The sequence below is a fragment of the Corella eumyota genome, chromosome 2, assembly GCF_963082875.1.
Source record: "Corella eumyota chromosome 2, kaCorEumy4.1, whole genome shotgun sequence".
Taxonomy (NCBI): domain Eukaryota; kingdom Metazoa; phylum Chordata; class Ascidiacea; order Phlebobranchia; family Corellidae; genus Corella; species Corella eumyota.
Window position 1 is genome coordinate 606,553 of NC_137491.1, and position 23,505 is coordinate 630,057.

Consider the following 23,505-nt stretch of genomic DNA (forward strand, 5'->3'; position numbering starts at 1 on the left):
TTGGAGCGGAAATGACGTCATAACCCCTGTGTGCCACGTTTTTATTTCCCCATTCCCAGAGTAAATTTAATTTGAAATCGAATAGTAAAAACTAAAAGTTGGCACAAAGAGGATAAAGTGGTCAACGGGGGCAATGGTGGGGCTCGAACCCGAAACCTTTCGGCTCGCTGTCCAACCCAATGACCGGTTCACCATACTACCAGACTAAATTTTAGATTTTAAATATTTTATGCAATATTGATCTTAAGTGGCCATGGATAACTAAGTTTATGTTTGAGATATTTTAAAGCGGGATATCGTGCTTAAACGCAAAAGTAAAATGAATTTATTATGGTTCGAAATCTTAGATTTCGAAACATATTGTTATTGTCATTATATTTATTATGGTTCGAAATCTTAGATTTCGAAACATATTGTTATTGTCATTATATTTATTATTATTATATTGTTTTTATTCTTATTTGACGAATTTTGAAAGACGATAACTTTTGTTCTTTAAAACTAAAAGTTCTAAATTTTTAGTATGTTTGTTATTATCCCAACGAATCGCAAACCTCCTATTAACGACATTTAATTATCATTAATTACTAATTAATATATTTTATTATTAAAATTTAAAGATTAAATTTGCTGAAATTTTAATATGTTGTTGGTATTATTATTTTGTATGTTGTTATTTAAAATGAAGATTTAACTCTAGCTAAATATCGTTTAATCATTATTTTTGTTTTTTTATAAAATAATGAATCAGTGTGAGTTTAACGCTTGAATAATTTAATAGCGTTCTGGTTGCCGTCAAAAATCGTTCTTTTCGCTGTCCATTAAAGTAAAAAATATTGGTTGAAAATTTAAGTAAAATGTTAAAATATAAGTAAAAATTGTGTAAAATTTTTGTTTCAATTGTTTTGTTATTATTATATTTTAATACTTGTTTGATTACTAAAAATTAAGATCGGTATTTTGCTTTTAAAATTAGTTTACTTTTATATTACAATATCAATGAGTGCGTGTTCGCTTGTTAAAATTAGGTTTAAAAATAAAAAAGTTTATATTTAAATTAATAATTTAATTAATAAACCTACTAAATAAATTATACTTATAAAAAAGAATCAAACAATTTCGAACCATATTTTATTTATCAAATAAATCTAGTTATGGTTCGAAATCTTAGATTTCGAAACATATTGTTATTGTCATTATATTTATTATTATGGTTCGAAATCTTAGATTTCGAAACATATTGTTATTGTCATTATATTTATTATTATTATTGTTTTTATTCTTATTTGACGAATTTTGAAAGACGATAACTTTTGTTCTTTAAAACTAAAAGTTCTGAATTTTTAGTATGTTTGTTATTATCCCAAGGAATCGCAAACCTCCTATTAACGACATTTAATTATCACTAATTACTAATTAATATATTTTATTATTAAAATTTAAAAATTAAATTTGCTGAAATTTTAATATGTTGTTGGTATTATTATTTTGTATGTTGCTATTTAAAATAAAGATTTAACTCTAGCTAAATATTGTTTAATCATTATTTTTGTTTTTTTTATAAAATAACGAATCAGTGTGAGTTTAACGCTTGAATAATTTAATAGCGTTCTGGTCGCCGTCAAAAATCGTCCTTTTCGCTGTCCATTAAAGTAAAAAATATTGGTTGAAAATTTAAGTAAAATGTTAAAATATAAGTAAACAAGGTGTAAAATTTTTGTTTTAATTGTTTTGTTATTATTATATTTTAATACTTGTTTGATTACTAAAAAATCAAGATCGGTATTTTGCTTTTAAATTTAGTTTACTTTTATATTACAATATCAATGAGTGCGTGTTTGCTTGTTTAAATTAGGTTTAAATATAAAAAAAGTTCATATTTAAATTTATACTTTAATTAATAAACCTACTAAATAAATTATATTTATAAAAAATGATCAAACGATTTCGAACCATATTTTATTTATCAAATAAATCTAGTTATTATTGTTTTTATTCTTATTTGACGAATTTTGAAAGACGATAACTTTTGTTCTTTAAAACTAAAAGTTCTAAATTTTTAGTATGTTTGTTATTATCCCAACGAATCGCAAACCTCCTATTAACGACATTTAAATGTCACTAATTACTAATTAATATATTTTATTATTAAAATTTAAAGATTAAATTTGCTGAAATTTTAATATGTTGTTGGTATTATTATTTTGTATGTTGCTATTTAAAATGAAGATTTAACTCTAACTAAATATCGTTTAATCATTATTTTAGTTTTTTTATAAAATAACGAATCAGTGTGAGTTTAACGCTTGAATAATTTAATAGCGTTCTGGTCGCCGTCAAAAATCGTCCTTTTCGCTGTCTATTAAAGTAAAAAATATTGGTTGAAAATTTAAGTAAAATGTTAAAATATAAGTAAACAATGTGTAAAATTTTCGTTTTAATTGTTTTGTTATTATTATATTTTAATACTTGTTTGATTACTAAAAAATTAAGATCGGTATTTTGCTTTTAAATTTAGTTTACTTTTATATCACAATATCTATGAGTGCGTGTTCGCTTGTTAAAATTAGGTTTAAATATAAAAAAGTTCATATTTAAATTTATAATTTAATTAATAAACCTACTAAATAAATTATATTTATAAAAAAAATCAAACAATTTCGAACCATATTTTATTTATCAAATAAATCTAGTTATGGTTCGAAATCTTAGATTTCGAAACATATTGTTATTGTCATTATATTTATTATTATTATTATTATTATTATTGTTTTTATTCTTATTTGACGAATTTTGAAAGACGATAACTTTTGTTCTTTAAAAGTAAAAGTTCTAAATTTTTAGTATGTTTGTTATTATCCTAACGAATCGCAAACCTCCTATTTACGACATTTAAATGTCACTAATTACTAATTAATATATTTTATTATTAAAATTTAAAGATTAAATTTTCTGAAATTTTAATATGTTGTAGGTATTATTATTTTGTATGTTGCTGTTTAAAATGAAGATTTAACTCTAGCTAAATATCGTTTAATCATTATTTTAGTTTTTTTATAAAATAACGAATCAGTGTGAGTTTAACGCTTGAATAATTTAATAGCGTTCTGGTCGCCGTCAAAAATCGTCCTTTTCGCTGTCAATTGAAGTAAAAAATATTGGTTGAAAATTTAAGTAAAATGTTAAAGGATAAGTCAAAAATGTGTAAAATTTTTTTTTTAATTGTTTTGTTATTATTATATTTTAATACTCGTTTAATTACTAAAAAATTAAGATCGGTATTTTGCTTTTAAATTTAGTTTACTTTTCTATTACAATATCAATGAATGCGTGTTCGTTTGTTAAAATTAGGTTTAAATATAAAAAAGTTCATATTTAAATCTATAATTTAATTAATAAACCTACTAAATAAATTATATTCATAAAAAAGAATCAAACGATTTCGAACCATATTTTATTTATCAAATAAATCTAGTTGTTTTTATTCTTATTTGACGAATTTTGAAAGACGATAACTTTTGTTCTTTAAAACTAAAAGTTCTAAATTTTTAGTATGTTTGTTATTATCCCAACGAATCGCAAACCTCCTATTAACGACATTTAATTATCACTAATTACTAATTAATATATTTTATTATTAAAATTTAAAGATTAAATTTGCTGAAATTTTAATATGTTGTTGGTATTATTATATTGTATGTTGCTATTTAAAATGAAGATTTAAATCTAACTAAATATCGTTTAATCATTATTTTTGTTTTTTTATAAAATAATGAATCAGTGTGAGTTTAACGCTTGAATAATTTAATAGCGTTCTGGTCGCCGTCAAAAATCGTCCTTTTCGCTGTCCATTAAAGTAAAAAATATTAGTTAAAAATTTAAGTAAAATGTTAAAATATAAGTAAAAAATGTGTACAATTTTTGTTTTAATTGTTTTGTTATTATTATATTTTAATACTTGTTTGATTACTAAAAAATTAAGATCGGCATTTTGCTTTTAAATTTAGTTTACTTTTATATTACAATATCAATGAGTGCGTGTTCGCTTGTTAAAATTAGGTTTAAATATAAAAAAGTTCATATTTAAATTTATAATTAAATTAATAAACCTACTAAATAAATTATATTTATAAAAAAGAATCAAACAATTTCGAACCATATTTTATTTATCAAATAAATCTAGTATTTATTATTATGGTTCGAAATCTTAGATTTCGAAACATATTGTTATTGTCATTATTATGGTTCGAAATCTTAGATTTCGAAACATATTGTTATTGTCATTATATTTATTATTATTATTATTATTATTATTATGGTTCGAAATCTTAGATTTCGAAACATATTGTTATTGTCATTATATTTATTATTATTATTATTATTATTATGGTTCGAAATCTTAGATTTCGAAACATATTGTTATTGTCCGTATATTTATTATTATTTTTATTTTTATTCTTACTAATCCGAATTTTGAAATCGAATAACTTTTGATTTTGAGTATATTAATTTTTTAAATTTTAGTATGTTGTTTATTATCATATTGTGTTTCAATCCTCCTATTTTGATAATTTAAATATTATTAATTAGTAGTTAATAGGTGTTTGTTTATTAAAATTTAGAGATCGTTATTAAGTTTTCAAATTTTGGTCAGTTATATATCATAATATTAATAACTCGAAAATGGATTAAAACTTTAATTTTTGTTTGTTTATTATATTTAAATTCTTGTTTGTTTATTAAAAATTAAAGTTTGATATTAAGCATTTAAAATTTAATATAATGTATTTTATGATATTAGTAATTAAAATACATGTTTAAAAAATAATTTTTGTTTGTTTATTTTATTTAAATGCTTGTTTATTTATTAAAAATCAAAAATCAATTTTGGGAATTTAAAATTTAGTAAAATGTATATCTTGATATTAACAACATAGAACTGGGTTAAAAAATTAATTTTTTTTGTATAATATATATAAATGCTTGTTTGTTTATTAAAAATTAAAGATATGTAAAATTCTTAGTTAAGGTGTAAGTATATTTTTTTTGTTTATAAAAATTTATGCTAAACATAATCAAATAATTTCGAACCATATTTTATTTATCAAATAAATCTAGTTGTTTTTATTCTTATTTGACAAATTTTGAAAGACGATAACTTTTGTTCTTTAAAAGTAAAAGTTCTAAATTTTTAGTATGTTTGTTATTATCCCAACGAATCGCAAACCTCCTATTTACGACATTTAAATGTCACTAATTACTAATTAATATATTTTATTATTAAAATTTAAAGATTAAATTTTCTGAAATTTTAATATATTGTTGGTATTATTATTTTGTATGTTGCTATTTAAAATGAAGATTTAACTCTAGCTAAATATCATTTAATCATTATTTTAGTTTTTTTATAAAATAACGAATCAGTGTGAGTTTAACGCTTGAATAATTTAATAGCGTTCTGGTCGCCGTCAAAAATCGTCCTTTTCGCTGTCCATTAAAGTAAAATATATTGGTTGAAAATTTAAGTAAAATGTTAAAGTATAAGTAGAAAATGTGTAAAATTTTTTTTTTAATTGTTTTGTTATTATTATATTTTAATACTCGTTTGATTACCAAAAATTAAGAACGGTATTTTGCTTTTAAATTTAGTTTACTTTTATATTACAATATCAATAAGTGCGTGTTCGCTTGTTAAAATTAGGTTTAAATTTAAAAAAGTTAATATTTAAATTTATAATTTAATTAATAAACCTACTAAATAAATTATATTTATAAAAAAGAATCAAACGATTTCGAACCATATTTTATTTATCAAATAAATCTAGTTGTTTTTATTCTTATTTGACAAATTTTGAAAGACGATAACTTTTGTTCTTTAAAACTACAAGTTCTGAATTTTTAGTATGTTTGTTATTATCCCAACGAATCGCAAACCTCCTATTAACGACATTTAAATGTCACTAATTACTAATTAATATATTTTATTATTAAAATTTAAAGATTAAATTTGCTGAAATTTTAATATGTTGTTGGTATTATTATTTTGTATGTTGCTATTTAAAATGAAGATTTAACTCTAGCTAAATATCGTTTAATCATTATTTTAGTTTTTTTATAAAATAACGAATCAGTCTGAGTTTAACGCTTGAATAATTTAATAGCGTTCTGGTCGCCGTCAAAAATCGTCCTTTTCGCTGTCCATTAAAGTAAAAAATATTGGTTGAAAATTTAAGTAAAATGTTAAAATATAAGTAAACAATGTGTAAAATTTTTGTTTTAATTGTTTTGTTATTATTATATTTTAATACTTGTTTGATTACTAAAAAATTAAGATCGGTATTTTGCTTTTAAATTTAGTTTACTTTTATATTACAATATCTATGAGTGCGTGTTCGCTTGTTAAAATTAGGTTTAAATATAAAAAAGTTCATATTTAAATTTATAATTTAATTAATAAACCTACTAAATAAATTATATTTATAAAAAAAATCAAACAATTTCGAACCATATTTTATTTATCAAATAAATCTAGTATTTATTATGGTTCGAAATCTTAGATTTCGAAACATATTGTTATTGTCATTATGGTTCGAAATCTTAGATTTCGAAACATATTGTTATTGTCATTATATTTATTATTATTATTATTATTATTATGGTTCGAAATCTTAGATTTCGAAACATATTGTTATTGTCATTATATTTATTATTATTATTGTTTTTATTCTTATTTGACGAATTTTGAAAGACGATAACTTTTGTTCTTTAAAACTAAAAGTTCTAAATTTTTAGTATGTTTGTTATTATCCCAACGAATCGCAAACCTCCTATTAACGACATTTAATTATCATTAATTACTAATTAATATATTTTATTATTAAAATTTAAAGATTAAATTTGCTGAAATTTTAATATGTTGTTGGTATTATTATTTTGTATGTTGTTATTTAAAATAAAGATTTAACTCTAGCTAAATATCGTTTAATCATTATTTTTGTTTTTTTATAAAATAATGAATCAGTGTGAGTTTAACGCTTGAATAATTTAATAGCGTTCTGGTTGCCGTCAAAAATCGTTCTTTTCGCTGTCCATTAAAGTAAAAAATATTGGTTGAAAATTTAAGTAAAATGTTAAAATATAAGTAAAAATTGTGTAAAATTTTTGTTTCAATTGTTTTGTTATTATTATATTTTAATACTTGTTTGATTACTAAAAATTAAGATCGGTATTTTGCTTTTAAAATTAGTTTACTTTTATATTACAATATCAATGAGTGCGTGTTCGCTTGTTAAAATTAGGTTTAAATATAAAAAAGTTTATATTTAAATTTATAATTTAATTAATAAACCTACTAAATAAATTATACTTATAAAAAAGAATCTAATAATTTCGAACCATATTTTATTTATCAAATAAATCTAGTTGTTTTTATTCTTATTTGACAAATTTTGAAAGACGATAACTTTTGTTCTTTAAAACTAAAAGTTCTGAATTTTTAGTATGTTTGTTATTATCCCAACGAATCGCAAACCTCCTATTAACGACATTTAAATGTCACTAATTACTAATTAATATATTTTATTATTAAAATTTAAAGATTAAATTTGCTGAAATTTTAATATGTTGTTGGTATTATTATGTTGTATGTTGCTATTTAAAATGAAGATTTAACTCTAGCTAAATATCGTTTAATCATTATTTTAGTTTTTTTATAAAATAACGAATCAGTCTGAGTTTAACGCTTGAATAATTTAATAGCGTTCTGGTCGCCGTCAAAAATCGTCCTTTTCGCTGTCCATTAAAGTAAAAAATATAGGTTGAAAATTTAAGTAAAATGTTAAAATATAAGTAAACAATGTGTAAAATTTTCGTTTTAATTGTTTTGTTATTATTATATTTTAATACTTGTTTGATTACTAAAAAATTAAGATCGGTATTTTGCTTTTAAATTTAGTTTACTTTTATATTACAATATCTATGAGTGCGTGTTCGCTTGTTAAAATTAGGTTTAAATTTAAAAAAGTTCATATTTAAATTTATAATTTAATTAATAAACCTACTAAATAAATTATATTTATAAAAAAAATCAAACAATTTCGAACCATATTTTATTTATCAAATAAATCTAGTTATATTTATTATTATTATTATTATTATTATTATTATTATTATTATTATTGTTTTTATTCTTATTTGACGAATTTTGAAAGACGATAACTTTTGTTCTTTAAAAGTAAAAGTTCTAAATTTTTAGTATGTTTGTTATTATCCTAACGAATCGCAAACCTCCTATTTACGACATTTAAATGTCACTAATTACTAATTAATATATTTTATTATTAAAATTTAAAGATTAAATTTTCTGAAATTTTAATATGTTGTAGGTATTATTATTTTGTATGTTGCTGTTTAAAATGAAGATTTAACTCTAGCTAAATATCGTTTAATCATTATTTTAGTTTTTTTATAAAATAACGAATCAGTGTGAGTTTAACGCTTGAATAATTTAATAGCGTTCTGGTCGCCGTCAAAAATCGTCCTTTTCGCTGTCAATTGAAGTAAAAAATATTGGTTGAAAATTTAAGTAAAATGTTAAAGGATAAGTCAAAAATGTGTAAAATTTTTTTTTAATTGTTTTGTTATTATTATATTTTGATACTCGTTTAATTACTAAAAAATTAAGATCGGTATTTTGCTTTTAAATTTAGTTTACTTTTCTATTACAATATCAATGAATGCGTGTTCGTATGTTAAAATTAGGTTTAAATATAAAAAAGTTCATATTTAAATTTATAATTTAATTAATAAACCTACTAAATAAATTATATTTATAAAAAAGAATCAAACGATTTCGAACCATATTTTATTTATCAAATAAATCTAGTTGTTTTTATTCTTATTTGACGAATTTTGAAAGACGATAACTTTTGTTCTTTAAAAGTAAAAGTTCTAAATTTTTAGTATGTTTGTTATTATCCTAACGAATCGCAAACCTCCTATTTACGACATTTAAATGTCACTAATTACTAATTAATATATTTTATTATTAAAATTTAAAGATTAAATTTTCTGAAATTTTAATATGTTGTAGGTATTATTATTTTGTATGTTGCTGTTTAAAATGAAGATTTAACTCTAGCTAAATATCGTTTAATCATTATTTTAGTTTTTTTATAAAATAACGAATCAGTGTGAGTTTAACGCTTGAATAATTTAATAGCGTTCTGGTCGCCGTCAAAAATCGTCCTTTTCGCTGTCAATTGAAGTAAAAAATATTGGTTGAAAATTTAAGTAAAATGTTAAAGGATAAGTCAAAAATGTGTAAAATTTTTTTTTAATTGTTTTGTTATTATTATATTTTGATACTCGTTTAATTACTAAAAAATTAAGATCGGTATTTTGCTTTTAAATTTAGTTTACTTTTCTATTACAATATCAATGAATGCGTGTTCGTATGTTAAAATTAGGTTTAAATATAAAAAAGTTCATATTTAAATTTATAATTTAATTAATAAACCTACTAAATAAATTATATTTATAAAAAAGAATCAAACGATTTCGAACCATATTTTATTTATCAAATAAATCTAGTTGTTTTTATTCTTATTTGACGAATTTTGAAAGACGATAACTTTTGTTCTTTAAAAGTAAAAGTTCTAAATTTTTAGTATGTTTGTTATTATCCTAACGAATCGCAAACCTCCTATTTACGACATTTAAATGTCACTAATTACTAATTAATATATTTTATTATTAAAATTTAAAGATTAAATTTTCTGAAATTTTAATATGTTGTAGGTATTATTATTTTGTATGTTGCTGTTTAAAATGAAGATTTAACTCTAGCTAAATATCGTTTAATCATTATTTTAGTTTTTTTATAAAATAACGAATCAGTGTGAGTTTAACGCTTGAATAATTTAATAGCGTTCTGGTCGCCGTCAAAAATCGTCCTTTTCGCTGTCAATTGAAGTAAAAAATATTGGTTGAAAATTTAAGTAAAATGTTAAAGGATAAGTCAAAAATGTGTAAAATTTTTTTTTTAATTGTTTTGTTATTATTATATTTTAATACTCGTTTAATTACTAAAAAATTAAGATCGGTATTTTGCTTTTAAATTTAGTTTACTTTTCTATTACAATATCAATGAATGCGTGTTCGTTTGTTAAAATTAGGTTTAAATATAAAAAAGTTCATATTTAAATCTATAATTTAATTAATAAACCTACTAAATAAATTATATTCATAAAAAAGAATCAAACGATTTCGAACCATATTTTATTTATCAAATAAATCTAGTTCAACGTTTAAATTGTTAATAAAACTAAAACAATTTGTTGTGTTTTTTATATTAGTTCTAGTTGGTTTCGGTCGCAGTATTACAAAGTGTTTTAAATATTGGATTTTATTTTTACAATTAAATTTATCAAAAATACCGAAATTTGTGCATAACAAGTGTTAAAATAATTCAGAAGAAAAAATGTTTTGGTGAAGCACAAACCAATAAGAAATAAATTTGCATATTTTGAATTAAAATAATTAAGTGCCAGCTTATATACAAAAGTTGGAAAAATATTAAAATAAGTCAAAAAATATCCCTTTATAAATTGATCATAAACATCTATGACGTCACACAATTTTTTGTAGAAATATCGACGTCACACAACCACCATTGTTGCCCTATATATTTCCCTTTCCGTTTCAGCAAAGATTGTCCACTTGTTGTTTGTCGGATCAAATACTTCAATGGAATTAACTGGATGACCAAACCTAAATAATTAAACAATAAACCAGAGTTTATTAAATTATAACAAACTAAATATTTTGTTCAACTTACCCGTTACCCCAGCCCCCCACAACATAAATCTTGCCATCTACAACTGAGGCACAGTGATCCTGTCGCATCTCGTTCATTGGTGCAACATTTGACCACGTATCAGTGATAATGTTGTATTTGATCACTGATGAAACTGTACCAATGCCATCTTGAGAACCGCCTACATAAAATTAATTAGTTGTTTTCAAATTTAAACTGATAATCACATTATATATTATTTAAAATTGTTTGCAGAATAAAAATAGATTTAACATTAAAAAAAGTATCGTGCTTATATATTGTAAACTAGCTAATACTTGCTTATACTATCTAATTACGGTTATGTTATTTAAAACAATTGCGTCATTTGTAGCCATAAAAGTCTTAAAAATACTGCAAGATAACCCAAAATGACATGAAAGAGTTAACTTCATATTGTTATTATGAACAGTGTTGAATAAAGTGTTTATATTAACGTCATAACGCATGCATTGTCTTCCTTCCCATAATGTATTTTCCCTATCGTTATAATAATAAAAATTAATAAACAAGTTATCAATATTATAAACATACTGATAAAACAAAATGAACCCTAAACTTATAGTTAAAAACAGTCGCTAATGACCCAAATATTTTACTTATGTTAAGGATATATTAATAAGAAATCAAGTTTACCCGATAAATTAAAGAGGTAACATTTTATATATGCTTGCTTAAATTAAAAAAAAAATGATCCGCCTAGCAAGGTTGAATAAATAGGATTATATTATTAAAATATTAAAGTTATTTTTTAAATACTTACCGGTAACATATATGTGATCATCCAACACTACACCAAAATGGTGACTAATAGAATATTTTTTCCGAGAAAAAGACCATTTTGAACCATATTTCATTGGAGAAATAAGAAACCACTTTTGATCATCAAAATCAAAACATTCTGATGAACTTAATATTCCATCTTTATCATTATATCCTCCAATTGCAAATAATTTACCTAAAAATAACAAATTTAGATAAAAATTATTTACGAAACTCACATAATTAAATAAAGGGTGTTGCAGCCAACAACAAAAACAAATTTTAATAAATTACTCTTTGTATAAAATTAAAAACTTTTGGTTCAAGTTTTTTTTAATTTAAAAAATTATTTTTGTTTAAAAAATTGTCGGACAATAATAAAAATAATTTTTAACATTTTAAACCACAAAAAATTAAACTATAAAACAGTTAATTGCCAAACAACTTCAGTGAAGTATTATTGGCTTACTTTTAAAATATTATATGTAAATATTATTAAAAAACTTGTAATAATCTTTTGCACTATTTTTAATAACTAAAAGTTGCAAACATTTTTTAAGTAATTAAAAAAAGAAATTAAAAAAAAGAAATTTTAACCTCTTGCAGCTAGTAATGCATGACTACTTCGTGGAACAATCATGTCAGGAATATTTCCTCTTTTATTTGTCTTCACATCCAAGAATTCCACACTCGATAAAATTTTCCATTTTTTATCTCGGCCTGCAGTTGTGTAAATACAATCTACAACATTTATAAACTGAACAGATTGTTTTTGTATTTTTATTATAATCTTTTATTATATAACAAAGTGGAAAACTTAAAGCATTCAATAACACTAACTAAGGTGCTAAATGCAATAAAAAATAAAACCCAACTTTCAAATATTAAGATTAATAAACCAACCATTTATGACAGCTGATGATGCAGACCACCGAGCTTGTTTCATTGGAGGTTCAACTTTCCATTGTGGATCTACCTCATCTAACTTTAAACTCTCAACAGAGAATTTATACCTTCCTCCCATGATGAAAACTTGATTGTTGACAACAGCAGATGAAGCTCCCAACCTTATTTCATTTAATTTCTTAAAATAAAAACTTTCATGTTTAGTGTAAATTAACTGGATGCACAAAGTTATTTGTAAACCCCCCCGAAAAAAATAATAAAGATCTATTTAAAAAAAAATTTATTATTTTTTTTGTAATTTTAAAGTATTTTTTAGAAGGACTTCAGGTAAAAAAAAAACTCTTTATTTAATTTATTTAATTTAATATTAAATTGAAAAAAAATAACAAATATTTTATTTATTAACAAATTTTAGGTATTTTGAATAGAATAATTTTTCACAAAAAAAAACAAAATTATTTTACTTAAAAAAAACAACATTATTTTACTACAAAAATACTTAAAAAAATTAAAAATTCACTTACTGGCATTTGAGTCCATTGTTTTGTAACAGTGTCAAACAAAATAACGGTTTCTTCATAACCAAGTCCAATTATAAGTAACTTTGTTGGAACTGCAACAACATTATTTTAAGCATTTATCGAGTTAAATTGTATTTGTTTAAATTTTAAAATATTTACATGTTTCAAAAAGGAATGTAAAGTTGATAGAATTTTCTAAAGTTTATTAATGTTAAAAAAAAATAAAAATTTGTGAATTTTGTAACAAAAAGTGGCTTTACAACTGTAACAAAATATTTTTTTATGTTATAATCATTTGTAATGATATAAGTTGGCATCTAAAACTAATATATACTATGTTAATAATTAAAAATCAAAGAAATATCAACCTTTAACTGGTTTTAATCGTTCTACTTGATTTTGAAGATCCTTTAAAATATAAGGCAATCAGTTATAAAGGTAACAAGTTAATAACAAAGATATTAAAACGTCCTAATTTTTTTTTAATTTTTTAAATATATATTTATTCTCAATGTAGAAATTTTTTATCCTCGATGTAGAAAAGTCAAATACGTGACTTAAACATAGAGTAACATCAGTTACTCTGACCCAGTCTTGAGTTGCCTGTTTCAGTTTGGGATATTATAAATTATAATTGCCCGATAATTAAGCTGCTTATTAAGTGCTGGCTCAGCAGGAGTTTTTATCGTTTATAGCACCTTACTCAAGGGTGCTTTAGTATGAGAGCAGTGAGAATTGAACCCAAGACCTCAAGTGGTGTAACAAGTGTTCTAATATAACATGCCTCATTTAGTCATAAATTATAAATAATTATGATATCACAGGTTGTATTCAAATATTTATTTAGTGTTTATTTGGTCATTCTGAAAAAATCAAAAAAAGATTTGCCTTAAAACTTATTTTTAAATTTAATATTTTGTTTTAAGCATTTACCCAAATTTTTTTTTCAAGCAATTCAATTCGATCTAAAACACAAAATAAAAAATGTTAAGTAAATATATAACTAAAAAAAAGTTGCGAAGTAACAACGACATTTTAATTAAAATATTTTGCTTATATTTATAGCATTTTTTTTAACAAAATATAAACAACTAAACCTATGTAGCCTACTAACCTGTGTTCTGGACTTGTTTCTGTAAAAATTAATAATTAGAAAAAACAAATATTACAATAGTTTATTATTATATCTATCAATTTATTTATTAAAAAAATCTTTACTTAAATACATATTATTATTTAAATTAATAAATAAATATATTAAAAAATTACCTGGAGTTCAGAACTTGGCTGAAGTTGGAGACTTGCCTGGAGTTCTGGACTTGGCTGAAGTTGGGGACTTGCCTGGAGTTCGGGACTTGGCTGAAGTTGGAGACTTGCCTGGAGTTCGGGACTTGGCTGAAGTTGGGGACTTGCCTGGAGTTCGGGACTTGGCTGAAGTTGGGGACTTGCCTGGAGTTCGGGACTTGGCTGAAGTTGGGGACTTGCCTGGAGTTCAGAACTTGGCTGAAGTTGGAGACTTGCCTGGAGTTCGGGACTTGGCTGAAGTTGGGGACTTGCCTGGAGTTCAGAACTTGGCTGAAGTTGGAGACTTGCCTGGAGTTCGGGACTTGGCTGAAGTTGGGGACTTGCCTGGAGTTCGGGACTTGGCTGAAGTTGGGGACTTGCCTGGAGTTCGGGACTTGGCTGAAGTTGGGGACTTGCCTGGAGTTCAGGACTTGGCTGAAGTTGAAGACTTGCCTGGAGTTCGGGACTTGGCTGAAGTTCAGGACTTGGCTGAAGTTCGGGACTTGCCTGGAGTTCGGGACTTGCCTGGAGTTCGGGACCTGTGTTTCGTAAAGAAAAAACTTTAATAAAAAATTTTTTTTTACATCAGTAAATATTGTTTTAATATGGAGAAATAAATATATCTACCTTTTGCTGGCTTCAACTTCTCTAATTGATGTTCGAGATCCTTAAGTATATGTTTTAAAAAAACAAGTTATTAGTACAAAAATATCGCAAATATTTATTATTTAATGAAATTTTTTGTTTTAAATATTTACCTGAATCTTTTTAAGCAATTCTAGTCGATCTAAAACACAAAATTTATAAATTTTTTATGAATTTAGGTAAATAGAAATTTTATGAAAACAATAATATGATGTAAGTACAGTTCATATAAAAAAATTTGAAAAATAATTAGACATTTTTTATTTTGGGTTTACCAACAAAACTTTAAACTAAACTTTTTATATTTACCCATTTGCTGCACTTGTTCCTAAAAACATAAAAAATAACTTTTAATTAAACTTAATCTTAATTAAGATTAATTAATTGTAATATCAACCCAAACTTTTTTTATTAAATCATGGTTTTAAAATATTTGTCAATTAATGACCAAACTACAAAAGCATTATTACAAATTATAAGAATTTTAAGTTTAATTACCCCACTGGTAGATGGTAGTTCACTTTGAGCAAAACTTGACTGAGATTCTGTGTTTTGTTGAGTGGATTGCTCTATGAAAAATATATTTCAAATGCCAATAACAATTTTTAATACTATTGTTGTTTACCTAACTGACAAAGTAAAAATTTTATTACAAAAATTTTAAAAAAAGTTTATTTTACCAGCATCATCTCCATATCTGTTTCCAAGATGTTGAATATTTGCACCAGTAATGTTGTGTTGATGCTGGACCTCAGTCTTGTTTTGGTGTTGTATTTCGGTCAGTTGTTCAACAACAGTTTGCTCTTGTATTTTGGTCAGCTGTTCAACATTAGTTTGCTCCTGTATTTTAGTCAGCTGTTCAACATTAGTTTGCTCCTGTATTTCAGTCAGCTGTTCAACATTAGTTTGCTCCTGTACATTAGTTTGCTGTTCAACATTAGTTTGTTGATCAACATTAGTTTGCTCCTGTACATTTGTTTGTTGTTCAACATTAGTTTGCTCCTGTACATTGGTTTGCCTAGCTACTATTTGTCCCACATGATGTTGAACATTTTGTTGCAAATTGAAGTTGAATGAAATAGGAACTACAAAAAAAAATTATTTTTTTTATGGTTATATATTAAATATTCCTAAAAGTATTATTTCCAAACCTTTAGGTAAATATGCAAGTATATATAAAATAAATTGAAGCTAAAAAAAATAAAACTAAATTCATTCTTTTAGTTAAAATCAATACCTTGAGCAGTGGCCACAAGTTCTCTTAAACCAGCAAATTCTGGAAAGTTCACATCAGGTATTGTTGCCTAAAAAAAGTTTTATTGTTACATAACAGAACATAAATCAATTATATAAAACACCAGCACCAGACTGAATTCTATTTTATTTGTATTGCAATCCTAGTTGTTAATTAAGTAGAAATATAATAAGATATAACAACCTAATCTACTTCCTTGTAGCCCTAACGCTAGATTTTAAATAAGCTTTTTCTATAGATGTCTCAAAAAAAAAACGATATTTATAATATGCGAAATATTTGTAATGTTTAAAAAAACAATATAAATGTTTAAAGTAATCAGTTGCATTATAATTTAATAAAAATCTTTACTAAATGGCATAAACGTGTTTCGGGTACATTGAGCATATTACATTCATTACACATAAACACTTTTAAAATTAGGATTTAGGGCCATAACTACTATGCCATGTGCGACAAACGTCTACTCCAGCCTACCGCCTACTCCAGCCCGACGTTTTAGTATAAATAAATTTTAAAGTAGGTAAAAAACAATAAAATACCTACCAGTCGCCTTTCGTTGTTATCGTCCATATTAAACTGGATCGCAAGCAGAAGTTTTACATTTTTATAATTCGTTAAATTGAAGAGGATATGAAAACTGGGTAATACCCTAAATACAGTGTTTCCAAATAAGTTTAATAGATTTAATCAAAAGTTCAGTTTATCCTTATTTAAAATTTAAGTTACAATTTAAAAATAGAAACAACTTTTATAAAATTGCCGTAGTCTCGAACAGAAAATTTCACATTTAATTAAAATAATTAAATACATATTAAACATAAATGTAATTTTCCAAAAACAAGTTAAGGTAAGCTAAGGTTAAGGCCTGTTCACACGGCGTACGCACATAACGTACGTAATGCAAGATTTTGCAACCATTTAAAATGAACATAGTCGTTCACACGTACGAAAGTTTGCGATAGTTACCTAAGATTTCGTAAAGTTTTGTGGCTGAAGCGAAATTTACGCAAGATTTCGTAAGTGGTATACTTTTAGTAGATATTTTTTATTAAAATTTTAAAAAATAAATACTTGATTTGTAACGTTACGTAAGGGATCGCAACGTTACCCTGTCGTGTGAACAGGGCTTAATGCAAAATTCCTAAAGGCCTGTTCACACGACAAGGAAACGTTGCGTTGCGCTGCGTTGCGTTACGTAACTTTACGAGTTCTAGGGAAAAACAAATACAAAATATCTAATAAAAATATACCGCTTACGAAATCTTGCGTAAATTTCGCTCCAGCCACAAAACTTTACGAAATCCTACGTAACTTTTGCAAACTTTCGTACGTGTAAACACTCTGTTCATTTTAAATGGTTGCGAAATCTTACTTTACGTTGGGTTGTGTACGCCGTGTGAACAGGCCTTTATTGTCGTTCAAATGACAGAAATCTATTTTTATAATTGAAAATACAACTTATTTACAATATCGAAATATACTTATTCATAAACGCGTTTAGTTGCAACATGGGTTTATCATAACGCTATTTATCTCTTCTTGATTTTACTGACTATAAGTTTAAAATTTCCAATAAAACGTTATACAGGCGCGCCTATAGTGATTATGTCAATATATTTGCAAATAATTAATATTAAACAAACATAATCTTTGTGCCGAGTCTATGCTATGTTTAAACAACATTAAACATTATAAATTTTCCAACGTATTAAAAAATTTAAATGCATTAAAAATACTATAATATTTTGTTTTTACGAAACTTATTATTTTTTTCACAAATATTAGTTTTTAGTTAAATTAAATTTTTTTAAGTTAAATTAAATTTACTTTAAGAATGGAACAATAAAATGAGGTACACAGAGGTTATGACGTCATTTCCTTCCACAATTTTTATAACGGCCAGAAACTGCTTTGTATAGTTTCTCTACATTTTTAGTTACACCGTTGATTATTATTTTATTTTTTTTGTATATATTTTTATCCTCGATGTGAGAAAGTCGAATGCGCGAAAACATAGAGTAACATCAGTTACTCCGACCCAGTCTCGAGTTGCCTTCGACAGTTTGAGATATTATAGATTATAATTGCCCGGTAATTATGCCGCTGATTAAGTGCTGGCACAGCAGGAGTTCATACCGTTTATAGTGCCTTACTCAAGGGCGCTACAGCATGAGAACAGTGGGGATTGAACCCACGACCTCATGGTGGTGTAGCAAGTGTTCTTACCACTACACCAAACTTCCGGTATATATTTACTTTAGGCTAAAAACATCTTAACATAACATTTTGATGACGTCACCATAGCAACTAGTGACTTCATTAAAAACACTCTGCACAAGCAGTACGCATTTTACATAGACTCTGATTTTTTCTCCACTAAATAAACATCCTTTTTTTTTAATTTTTGTAATGAGAGAAATTACCAATTTCCAGTGTTGTCAAGTTATTTTAAAAACCTAATTTCTAATTTTTTAGACTTTAACAGTTTTATGTATCAAATAAAAATTTCAGAAATATGAATACCATATTAACAACATTTGTTAATAAAAGTTAAAAAATAGAAATCATAAAACTGTGTTACACTTGAGTTGGTTTAAAAACACGAAGTCATGCTGAGCAATTGTTATGAAATCTTGTTTTGATTTTTCCAGAATAATTTCGTTTTTATGTAAGTTCAAAAAGCTCATGTTAGTTGTGCTAATGGTCTATTAAAAAAAGGTTAAATATTGCTGTGATATTAACTATCAATAGTTTATTTAAATTGTTTTATCTAATAAAACTGTTTAGCTTTTAAATTGTTATTATTTATGCATCTAAAGCATAAGTATTTAAATAGTTTTTGTTACATTTTTTTTTGGCGGATCTCTTGTAGAAACTTATGACAATAAAACTAAGGTGTTTTTTAAAGGATTAGGGGTTAATTATAAACCTCATTTAGCCCCCTTATTAGTAACTAAGCCCCATTTATGTTGTGCTATTTAAGCTTTTGCTAAACATCCAATTTTTATTAATTTTTTTAAAAAATTATAGAACTTTTGTTTTTAAAGAGATATATAAAATGTTACCTTTTAAAGTAAGTGGTTTATGTTGTCGCAAATATCTTTTAAAAAACTTTAAACTTAAAAGAATAATTCACACAACCTGTTGGAGTTTTACTCAAAACAATAAAAACCAAGAAAATAGAATGATGACTGTTTCGGATTTATTTAAAATTGAACCAGAATTCACTAAAAAATTAAACCAAGATTTTGCTCTACCATATGCTGATTTAAACAATTACGGAAACACTGAAACCCAAACTGAAAGTGCTTTATATGATTTCTATGCGAAAGGTTGTATTGCCCGACCTTCACTTGACATTAAATATTATACTGACAACTTAAAATCCGCTGAGGAAAATATAAAATTGAGACGACATGGGAAAAAGGTCGATGTAAGTCAAACTGTGCTCGAACCTTTTAAACGATTAAAAAAAATCGAGGAAGAAATTTTGAGGTATGAGGAAATGAGAAAATCGTTGAAAGAAGAAAAACAGCAAATAACAGGTTGGGAAAATTTAAATAAAAAAGAAAACGCCGAGATGTTTACGGATTATTGTCGGAACATTTTAAGACTTTTAAAATGGGCTCGAAGAGAAGTTGAAAAATTTTATTTATTGAATTCACTTTCGTTACCGAATAAAACCCATCCTGATTCGCCGAAGGGGAACAATGATGAGGATTGTGATGTCATAGAAGTTGTAGGCACAAAACCCGAGTTTAATTATAAAATTTACGATCATATTCACATCGCGGAAAAATTAAGAATTTTGCGTGAAACAAATATGTCCGATTTTGCTGGTCATCGGACAAACTTCCTAGTTGGAAAAGGAGCAGAATTAGAACAAGCAATCATCAGATTTACCCTCGACAAACTTAAACAAAAAGGTTTTATGTTTGTTACAACCCCGACTATTATTAAATCTTCGATGTTTGAAGGAGCAGGGCTTATGACTAATAAAATGGACGACATGATCTACAAGCTTGACTCCGGTGATTTTTGTTTAAGTGGCACATCGGAGGTGGGGTTGTGCTCATATTTCTCGAGTCAAGCTGTTCCGATGTCACAACTTCCGTTAAAAGTTTGCTCCATGAGTTCTTGTTTTCGACGTGAAACAGGAACCAGAAAAGACCCAAAAGGATTGTTCAGAGTTCATCAGTTCAGCAAGGTTGAAATGTTTGGAGTAACCTCAAACGAAACACAACTTGAGAACGAAAATTTGTTTAACGAGTTTGTCGAAATCCAAAAAGAGATTTACTCTGACCTTGAACTTCATTTCAAGGTCGTTGACATGCCAATAGGTCAACTGGGGTTACCTGCTTACAGAAAAACTGATATTTTATGCTGGTTTCCTGGCAGAGATCACTACAATGAAATATCGAGCGCTTCAAATTGTACAGATTATCAATCCAGGAGACTTAACATTTTGTACAACCAACAAAATAATTACAAACTTGCTCATACTGTAAATGCGACTGCTTGCGCCGTACCGAGACTAATCATTGCATTGTTAGAAAACGGGCAGCAAGAAAATAAAACTGTGAGGTTACCCGAATGTTTAGTGCCATATATGGGGGTTTCCCATCTTCGAAAAGACAAATACAGACTCGAGTATATTGGAACAAAACAATCTAAGAATAAACAGAAAAGAATTAACGAATTTGATTCTTAAAATTTTGTATTTTTTTAACTAATTTGTTTCTGCTTTTAATATAAATTAAAACTAACAATTTTTTGTTAACAGATACATTAAAACAGTATTTCTAAGTTCTAAAAAATTGTCAATATTTGAATATTTATTGTAAAGTTAACCCTTATTATTATGGGAGAAGTTGTTCAGTTGTTTATTTATGATTTGTCCCGAGGTTTCGCAAGGCAGCTTTCTCAAGGACTTATTGGTAATCAGTTGTTTTATTTAATGTTTAAAGAATCACTTTTATTTTATTATTTTTTTTAAATTATCCACAAAAAATTATCGCTATAAAATTTAAGATATTTGTGATTTGCATGTTTTGTTGATTTTTTAGGTCGTCAAATTGATGGAATTTGGTAAGTTTAAAATTAATTTTTTTGTATATATCTTTATCCTTGATGTGGAAAGGTCGAATGCGTAACCTAAACATTAAGTAACAGCAGTTATCCCGACCCAGTCTCAAGTTGCCTGTGGCAGATTGGGATATTATAGATTATAATTGCTCGATAATTAAGCTACTCATTAAGTGCTTACCGTTAATAGCGCCTTAAGTTCATACCGTTAATAGCGCCTTACTCAAGCTAGCCTTTATGCACAAACTTTAAGTAACATTCGATTTAAGAGTTAAAACCCTAGGCAAATTAAAGTGACAAAATTGCTTAAGATAAACCCATATTGAATATCTAGGCACACAGGTGTAGTTGTGTACGGCCAGGAGTTTTTCTTTGGAGGAATGGGGATCGAAAGTTGTTCCCCTGTAAGTATGAATATTAATTAGGTAGCATAGAGGTGCAAGATTACAAACTTAAACAATATTTTAAACTGGGTTAGGGCAACCAAGTTTCTCTTATAATGGTGCTTTTTAAACAAAAAAATACTTGATAAAAATTACGATAATATATATAATAATTTGAGTGCATAAATACAATTTTTTTAATTACAAAACCCTTGGTATTTTGATGTCATATCTAGTTATTATGAGGTCATGTTATTGTTAGTGTGGAACAGTATTAGGGTCCCCCCAAGAAAGATTGGAAATCGGAAAAACAGAAATTCCGGCAGAAATGTTTTACGAGTTTCTTGCTCAACTCGGAGCTGATAAGTTCAAGTGAGAATAAAACTCATCAAAAATATTTATTTCTTTAAATGGTCTTACTTGTTTTAAGTGTTCAGTAACAATTGTTATTATTAGGCCGGAGAAGTATTCATTGTTTGGTCACAACTGCAACAACTTTAGTTCAGAAGCTGCCCAGTTTCTCACGGGGAACAACATTCCATCTCATATAACCGGTTTACCTAATGATGTTCTTACCACGTAAGTTCAAGTTGGAAAAAAAAAATTTATTTTCTAATTAACTTGATTAACTTCAATTTCATCTATTTTTTTTCTAAATATATTTATCTTCGATGTGGGAAGGTTGAATGCGCGACCTAAACATAGAGTAACATCAGTTGCTCTAACGAGTCTGTGACATTATAGATTATAATTGCCCGATAATTATGCTGCTGATTAAGTGCTGGCTCAGCAGGAGCTCATACCGTTTATAGCGCCTTACTTAAGGGCGCTTCAGCATGAAACCAGTGGTGATTGAACCCACGACCTCATGGTGGTGTAGCAAGTGGTCTTACCACTACACCATGCTGCCGGTATTAAACTGGTGGCATGAAGTAAAAATTAGAGCACTTGGCTGTACTACATAAAGTCCTGGGTTTGATCCCAACTGCTTCCATGCTGTAGTACCCTTGAGTAAGGCAATATAAATTTTTGCTAAACCAAACAAACTAAATAGCAGATTAATTGTTTAATTATAATCAGTAATATCCCAAATTTCTAAAATTAGCTTAAGACGGAGTTGAGGTGACTAATGTTACTCTATGTTTAGGTCCTAAAGTTGTCCCCCCTTTTTAAAAAAGAGTTAATGTAACTAAGTATATATATATAATTTAACCCAAGTATTTTATTTAAATTAATATAAATTTTATTTTTAGACCCTTCGGGCAAATGATAAAATCTATGGTTGAAAATTTAGAAATATCACCGGGTCAAGGACAAAACACAAGACATTTTTAACTTTTAATATTTATTTTGTTTTCAATGAAAACCTGTTTTTATTTAAATTTTATTTCTATATTGTGTTCATGTTGAATTACTGTCATATAACTGAAAATAAAATCAGTAAAAACACCATTTTACTAACAGTAAGACATTTTTTATAACTCTTTTCTAAGAAATAGAGCTTCAATTTCTGAAAATAATATTGACCTAAATTTAAAAATGTCGCTCCTGAAATTGGTTTTGGTAATATGTACGGGCAACTCTTTATATTGTATGTTAAATTTAGCTACAATGCAATACAATTAGATAATAAATACATTTTGTGTACGAGTTGTTTTTTTTATATACAAAACAAATTTTGTGATTAAATTTTAATATTTGGCTCTGCTAATAATTGAGTAAAAGGAGGTAGAAGTAATCAAACCCCCTAAAAAAGTAAAAAAAGATCAAGCTATCAGTGGAATTTTTTAGAATTAAACTTTAAAT

General features: G+C 25.7%; 3 protein-coding genes across 3 annotated transcripts; 2 read left to right on the top strand and 1 right to left on the bottom strand.

The window, feature by feature from the left end:
- Nucleotides 1-10,658: 10,658 nt before the first annotated feature.
- LOC145744098 (uncharacterized) lies at nucleotides 10,659-16,801 on the bottom strand. The gene is made up of 17 exons (XM_082562200.1): nucleotides 16,775-16,801; nucleotides 16,211-16,277; nucleotides 15,654-16,058; nucleotides 15,472-15,542; nucleotides 15,283-15,301; nucleotides 15,087-15,115; nucleotides 14,956-14,995; nucleotides 14,314-14,867; nucleotides 14,159-14,177; nucleotides 13,978-14,009; nucleotides 13,413-13,452; nucleotides 13,048-13,136; nucleotides 12,521-12,701; nucleotides 12,215-12,358; nucleotides 11,619-11,813; nucleotides 10,838-10,997; nucleotides 10,659-10,770 (listed from the first exon to the last, which is right to left on the bottom strand). The coding sequence occupies exons 1-17, from the start codon at nucleotides 16,799-16,801 to the stop codon at nucleotides 10,659-10,661; spliced, it is 2,184 nt and encodes a 727-aa protein (XP_082418326.1).
- A 2,106-nt stretch (nucleotides 16,802-18,907) lies between these two features.
- On the top strand, nucleotides 18,908-21,015 carry LOC145743904 (serine--tRNA ligase, mitochondrial-like). Its single transcript, XM_082561967.1, has one exon. It carries the CDS (start codon nucleotides 19,290-19,292, stop codon nucleotides 20,940-20,942), a length of 1,653 nt encoding a protein of 550 aa, XP_082418093.1. The 5' UTR covers nucleotides 18,908-19,289; the 3' UTR covers nucleotides 20,943-21,015.
- On the top strand, nucleotides 20,985-23,346 carry LOC145743905 (desumoylating isopeptidase 1-like). The gene is made up of 6 exons (XM_082561969.1): nucleotides 20,985-21,168; nucleotides 21,298-21,319; nucleotides 21,651-21,720; nucleotides 21,962-22,071; nucleotides 22,156-22,278; nucleotides 22,953-23,346. Exons 1-6 carry the CDS (start codon nucleotides 21,093-21,095, stop codon nucleotides 23,032-23,034), a joined length of 483 nt encoding a protein of 160 aa, XP_082418095.1. The 5' UTR covers nucleotides 20,985-21,092; the 3' UTR covers nucleotides 23,035-23,346.
- Nucleotides 23,347-23,505: the final 159 nt, after the last annotated feature.